The following is a 7,269-nucleotide window of genomic DNA, read 5'->3' as shown; positions in this document are numbered from 1 at the left end:
TGTGTGACGTGCACTTGGAGATAAAATATAGGCCTATATTAATGAAGGTTCATTAGTACGGTTTGTATTTCTCTGTAATGTAGCACAGTGTTAACAATGTTACTGATACTATTCTTTCTCACACCTTCAACTCAAACCATTGTGTTGCCCCGCCCAAATTATGTAATTTAATAATTAAGTGAATAAGTAAACATGCAGACGACTAGTCAACTAATGGCCCTACTGTATCCTCCATCAAATTGTCAGCTGGGGGCAGCTCTAAAATAAAGCACATTTACTGTCCCTGAAATCAGAATTAATGATAATAGCAGCTCTGTCCTGGTCTTAATTGGATGTCGGTACATTTACACTCACAGTAGTTAGTCCTCATAGCATCAAAAAACTTCCTGATAAAAAAAAAATTGATTTCCCCCAGGAATCTAGTACCATCAATAAACATGCAGTCTGCTCTCGTCTGCATTCTGCTCCAATTCAGTTGCTTGTCCGTCAGAAAATCCTTTTATTCCCAGTCCAGTCTGAACAGAACAGACAGTCCTGAAGGCTAAAACCCAAAGAGCCTGACCAGAGCCTGTCCTCTGTCCTCGAACAGGGAGGATTATGACCAAGCCTTTCTGTTCTCTCTGCTCTGACTCACTGCTACAGTCATCCATGGATGAAGGGATCAATGGTGAAGGATAGAGAACAAAGCAGAGGCAAAGTGACAGGATTGTTTCACAAGAATAAATGTTACTGTTTAGCATAACAATGGTATGTTCAGAAAAAGCCAAAGAGGAGAACGAGGGAGTACAACTAAAAATGACACAAGGAGCTCCGCCTGACACAATTTATACAAAACACAACCCGTCATTAGCACGACTGGGGTATATTTTATATCAGGGAGGCACCATAATATCAACACATCATTGGTATCGGCCAATATCGGCTTTAGAATGAACAATAAGAATCACCCAACATGCTTCTTCTTATTTTGTACAATGAACGAATATTACATAAACTGAAAAGTGTTGTATTTCACATCTATATCTGCTGGTGGGCCGTCACAATAAAAGTATGCATGTATAATGTGATGTTAATTTCTCTACAGAAGAGACTTGATGATCTCTGAAATCAATAGATATTGGTATCTGTGTCATCATGTGTCATGTGAAACAACAGGAGGGAGCCAGTGTGATGTGTTACTTTCCGAACAAAGTTACCACTGGTGGGTTCGTAAATAGTCACTCTGAACACCAGAGTGCACTCTAGCACAAACTGGAGAGTTCAGAAATTCGGAGTATTGTTGTTACCGTCCTGTTATTCAGAGCACCACACTCTCGGAAAAGAAGAGTGTACTCTGGACACTCTGTCTGAGGAGACGGAGCAGCAGTGTGCTATCAATTTTAATTTAATTCGTTCATCCATTGTCAAACAGAATACTCTATTTCTTCGAACAACCGTGCTCTATTTTTAGTTTAGAGTGTCAGATTGGACACTGCTCCACTCTCCAAGACTTTGCTCTGTTCTACCTGTGTCGGTCTCCAGCTTAAGCTGCGGCTAGTTTGACCACAGTCTTTTTGTTGGTTAGCCAAGCTGGGTCCAATCCCGTCCTACTGTGGTTCTCAGGTGGTCTGCAGACAATGTCTTATGTGTCTACTGACCATCACTCACATCTCCATGGTCAAACCAGCCATTGTTAAAATTGGAGCGCCACCTTTTTTTGACCTTAAAGCCCCTACAAGGAACTTTCATTTTGAGTTGATTTTGGCGACCCTGTGGACAAAAGCGGTAGTGTTTTGCCGGAATGAAGCCTACATTTCCCATGAGCTCTAGCACGTATTGTCGTAAAGACGCTTACCTGGCTCGCGCATGTGTTTGTTTTGGGGATGAATGAAACAACAAGACGGGAAAACTTTGCCCCCGCTCCTATCGGGGATCCCAGCTCACCTCTGCCGCGCCCCAGCTCCACCTCTCCGGCGTAAGCGCCACCGCCGCCGGGGTAAACGCAGCGGTCGGCTGGTAAGGCTGAAGGCCTGTTTGGCGAGCACTTCCACGGCTTCTTGGACTGAGTATGGAGCGGTGCCTCGCCTCTTTATTTCTCGGCACTCGCTGGACCCTGTCGACGCCTGGCTGGTACCTGTCGTCGGCCCGGATGAGGTGTTCCAGCCCCGCGGCCCCTGCTCTCCTCGTCCCCGCTGGCGCGGGGTGAATCTGCGCAACCTGCGGCCTCTGTGTGTGGCTCCCCGGACAGCTAACGCCGTGGACCCGCCGGCTCCTGCCAGGATTGGGCTGGTAAATGCTAGATCGCTAGCGAACAAAACGTTTATCCTGAAGGATTTCCTGACTTCCCGAGGATTGGATTTTCTCTGTGTGACTGAGACGTGGCTGACTGTTGGTGAGTCCAGTGCTTTCACAGAACTTTTACCCGATGATTGCTGCTATTTTAACTCCCCGCGGACGTCGGGTCGAGGAGGAGGAATAGCGACTATTTATAAGAGTCACTATAAATGTAAGCAGCTAGGTAAGATGACGTGTGCCGTCTGAGTGCCGTAAATCGTTTCGTCCTGGAAGCGACCTGGGGCGGACCCGGAGACAGTTTCCTAAAGGTATGGATATACACTATATAGAAATAGCTTATCTTCACACTGATGGTCTCATTTGCTGTTGTAGGTCACGCACAGACATCAGCAGAAACGAGAGACTTTTGCATATCCAGTTAAAAGTTCCTTGTCGCGGCTTTAAAGAAGTATTTCACTGATATAAGGAGGGTCCTCACATAAAACTATGCCGCCTATGCAATAAAGGGACACAAATACTTTTGACATTGGTGCTGTGTGACCAGAGAAAACAGAGAGAAAGGACTGTGGTTTTCACTTTTGTTCATTAGGTAGAAAACCTACAACTACAGCGGGGAACACCAGTGCTACTAGTGGAAAACAGTTAGTCTAGATGACTTTGATATGACAGTGCTGTATTTTACAGTTTAACTCACGTCATTGAGTCAAAAGATTGCTGTTGTAACTTTTCAGAGTTGTAAAATCAAGCCTTCAAACTCATGGACCTACTACGGTGGCCCTGCTGGGTCCATTTTTATTGACTCACTGGCACCTGAAGCAACACACCTACACCAACAAAGCTCCTTGTGTTGTTTTGGCGATGAGCTGTTTATGTGTCTGAACACATAAGAATCAAAGCTGTATCTCACACTGGCTCTGACAGGGTCCCTTGTGATGGAGGGCTCCATGTGCCTCAGTGACGGTAGGAGCCTTATGCAGACTGGGGACACTAGGGACAATTCCTGCAGGTGGGGCCGAGGGTGAAGCTCTGACCGCCTGGTGGCCCCACACTGCCATCCATCATGTATGCCTGCAGCTTAAGAGTTACTGCTTCATGTAACACAAACTACAGCCTTTAAATTGAGGATGAAATCAAGTTTTTTGTGGGTTACCTGTTGGGTACACGCCCCAATGCAGGACCCAACTGCACCAACAGGCAAACACATTTCTGTACACAGAGACAGGGGGGCGTGGCCGCATGCTGCTTGTAAACAGCGGGTACATGTCTGACACTTTGGGATGATTCTGGTACACTGATATATGTACGGTAATGACGACATAACTGTCCGGTACCGGTCCGTGAGAACTTATTTTGGGCGAAAGTAACGACATTCGTACAAACACACATTAGTGAAAGAGGCCCCATGTTCTCAACGTGTACACATGACGTTAGCATGAATGTTTGCTCTGTTCAGTGAGGCTCAGTTTGCTCCTCTAAGCAGCCACCAGTCCCTCAACATGTCCCACACACACCCAAACCACTGCAGAGAGGAGCACAACAAGTGTTGACCAGTCTACACACAGTAACTACGACAGCTGAGCTAAGCTAACGTTAGCTTCAGTTTCAGTTAGCACGTCAGCGGATGTTATTTTAAAACAAAAATTAACCTCTGACCTTTCCGTCCGCGTCAAACGGCTCATTGTAGTCTCCGTCTGCTCCGGAGTTGGAGGTGAGGACTCCTTGGTCCCAGTCCGGGTACGGGTTTGGGAAAGAGCGCTCCTCCATCTCTGCCTCTGTAGCCGAGATCAGCTTCAGCCGCTTGGACATGTTATCTCCCATCGCTACGGCGGCTCGGCGGGGATAAAAATCAGCAGGCACACTGTACGGCCAAAAGTGGGAATAAAAAATCGCGTTTCAGAAAATATCATATTCATGTTTAAATGACACCAAAGTGAGACGAATTAATAATATGAGAATGGGAAATAATCAGGAAAATGTGTTTTCATATATTTAAAGTTTGTTGCAATGTGTAAAGTATTATCTACTCCTCACTACATCATCACTAGGGACTGTTCGTAACTTATAAGGGGGAGGAGGAGGTGCAAAGAGATGGAGGCATGTCAAATCATTTTTAAAGCTCTGAGAAGGGACTTTTTCATTTCGGCGCAGGGGAGTGGCATACATGTTTAAATGGCTGTATTTTGTGTTTATTTCCCCGCTGTTGCAGGCAGGTTTGGAAAAATCACCAAAATGACACCCTTTAACACAGCCAAATTCTGTAAAAACAGAAATTAAAATTGGATTTCAAAATTTCCGACAGTCCTTGGACACATCATGTGTGACAATCGCTTCTGTCAGAACAAATATATTACCAAATCTGAGCTTAAAAAAAGTGATATTTCATCCAAATCATATTTTTCTTCTCGTTTCGTGTCATTTAAAATTTGTCCCAAAATAAAGCACTTGTACTAAAACACGACAAGAGTGAGGTTTTTCAACTTTCAAACATTATAGGGTAAGTTTTAAAATCTAATAACTTGTTTATGGTGGAGGGAGGGTTGTGCAGTTTCCAACAGTCACTCAGGGAGGCTCAAGGAGAAATATTTGTAGCGCTGGGGATTGTAAAGAAAATAAATTAATAAATAAATATAAAAAAAAGCAACACCCTGGTCACTCTGATAAGTAAAGAACAGTCCCTTAAAGCCTCCAAAAATTAAAAATTAAAAAGAAGAAAAAATGTTTGATTTAATTTCAAAAGGTTGAAACAAAAATATAATAAATTATATAAGAATATAATAACTATTCCTGCTAGCTAGAGAATGGGATAGCAACCTTTATTTGAAGACAATATAGCTCATAGGCCCTACAGCTTTATTGTTATGACCATATTTTAAATTTTGCATTTCAAAATGCAGATTTCTCGCCTAATTTTAGTTGTTTGGGAGGATATACGTGTCTATATCAGGGTTAAAAAAACACAGTATGAATATTTGTCATCCCTGGTTCCTTGGCATTATTATTCGGCTGTTAATTTATTTATTTATTTTTGGTTTACATATTCAGACTAAACTGGGGTCCTTATAGGAAATCCAGGGAGAAAAAGTTTGCTCACCTTAAACTTTCAAATATCTTAAATTAACAGCTAATATTGACCCTTACAGAGGAATTAAGTTAAACACCTGAGGGTAGAAAAAAACTTTAGCTAACGAATGTCACCTTGAGTAGGCTGAGCTTTCCACATAGGCCCCGACACTGGTTAATATTGGTTATAAAACAGATTTTAAAAATGTATGCAAAGGATTTCAATGCTATTAAAAATGGCTGGATTTCAACACCTCCTTTGTTTTGGTGGCTCAAATGAAGGTAAAGTAAGAACAATGAAATGCAGATCAAAATGCATCAGTGGAATCACAGAACAATTGTTGCTGCACTGTGATTGCTGTAAAATGAATCATTAATAATATTAGCAGCCTCAGCTATTATTGCTGGACACTGCAGGTACTGACAGGTGGGGCCAGGATCGGGCTTACCAACAAGCAGAATAATCAGCAGGCTATCCGATCAGCGGTCTCCACAGTCCCCAGTGTCTTCTACAGCTTGTTTGTCTGTGGTTGATCCTGCTCGGTGGTTGCAGCAGCCTCCAGCATCCCAGCAGCGCCTCTCAGCATCCCAGTGTGCAGCCTCTCCCGTTTCCCGGTGAATGGAAAGTGGGAGCGCAGTCAGAGCGTGCAGGCGGTGCAGGCTGCCATGTGTCACCGCATCACCGTGTCTCTCTGAGCCTCTCCCTCCTCTGCATCCTCCCCGCTCCTCTGTGAGCGCACAGAACCACCAGAGTGCTGCTGATGCTGTTTGGCAAATCAGAAACCCTCCTTCCGCCTCCGCTCGAGCGTGAGACACAGACCCCGTGCGCACCGTGCAGACCACAGGCTGCAGGAGGTGTCCTAAACCCGCACCACCCGAGCTCTCCCCGCCAGTACCCGTCGGTACCCAGCAGTAAGGCAGCTGACTCCAAATGTGAAAGGTGACAGATGGTGTTGGTGTGTGATGCTGCTGGGATTAGGCAATATAGCAACAAATCCACCCCCCATCACACATACCACCTCCCCCTGTCGCCTCTTTCATCCCCCTTTCCCTCTCTGTCACTTTCTCCATGTGCTTCAGTAGCCTCCATTTGCACGGTTTTCATTGCACACACCCTGTAATGCATCATGAGCAGCAAACACTGGCAGCCACCTTTAATTAGACACATCCAGAGAGTTTAACTTAATTTGATTCTCATTAGATTTCATCAGTTTGATAAAGGGAAACATTTCAGCATCATCTCAACAATAATTTCCAGCAGCACTTTACATAAATGCCTCTCTGACTCCCTCCTTCCAAACAGGCTGACCACTATAACAATTCATGAGATCATGGCACTAATGGCATTGGATTCAACTATTTCCCATCAACGCTCGCCCTCACTGTGTATCAGTAATCCAGTCCAATATACACCAGGACATCTACAGCAGTCTGACCTACTGCTGCCTCCCAGTGAAGCTTTCAGTCTCTTATCTGGTCTTTTTCTGTCACGCTATACTCTCCATCGCAGGAAATGGACGAGCTCTAAATGAATATGCTAAACAAAAGGGGCTTATCTACATTAGGGAGGGCAGATAAAGCCTCCTAGTTTGTCTGTATGTGGCTGATAATACCCTTTTTTAAAAGTAAAAATGGAATCAGCGTTGTCCATACCATGAAATTTGATTTTATGTATTCATGATTCATCAATTTAATCATTCAGTGATGTTTTCTGGGATCTCCATAAGGCAGTCTGTTTCATTTTTCCAGAGTTCCTAACCTCTGAATATGGATCTTATCTGCATAAGTACAGCTTCTGATCTACAAAGAGGATCTGAGAGTATATGAGTTGTGTGGTTCCTAACTGGCGGCTAGTAGCTAACAGTGCTAACCCCACAGACAACACTAGTGATGGCCAAATGAAGCCTCATGAAGCGTTTTCTTTATTTTCTGAGC

The 7,269-nt window shown here is 44.2% G+C and overlaps 1 protein-coding gene across 1 annotated transcript in view; it reads right to left on the bottom strand.

Moving 5' to 3' along the window:
- The window catches only part of lancl2 (LanC lantibiotic synthetase component C-like 2 (bacterial)), a 44,483-nt gene extending 38,264 nt beyond the window's left edge, over positions 1-6,219 (bottom strand). The window contains exons 1-2 of the mRNA XM_050056082.1: positions 5,784-6,219; positions 3,928-4,132 (exon numbers count right to left, since the gene is read on the bottom strand). Coding sequence (XP_049912039.1) covers positions 3,928-4,092 — 165 coding nt within the window. The 5' untranslated portion in view covers positions 4,093-4,132; positions 5,784-6,219. The remainder of the gene's footprint in view (positions 1-3,927; positions 4,133-5,783) is intronic.
- Between the last annotated feature and the right edge of the window lie 1,050 nt (positions 6,220-7,269).

This window comes from Epinephelus moara, chromosome 11 (assembly GCF_006386435.1).
Source record: "Epinephelus moara isolate mb chromosome 11, YSFRI_EMoa_1.0, whole genome shotgun sequence".
NCBI lineage: Eukaryota > Metazoa > Chordata > Actinopteri > Perciformes > Serranidae > Epinephelus > Epinephelus moara.
This window is presented reverse-complemented; position numbering and strand designations above follow the sequence as displayed.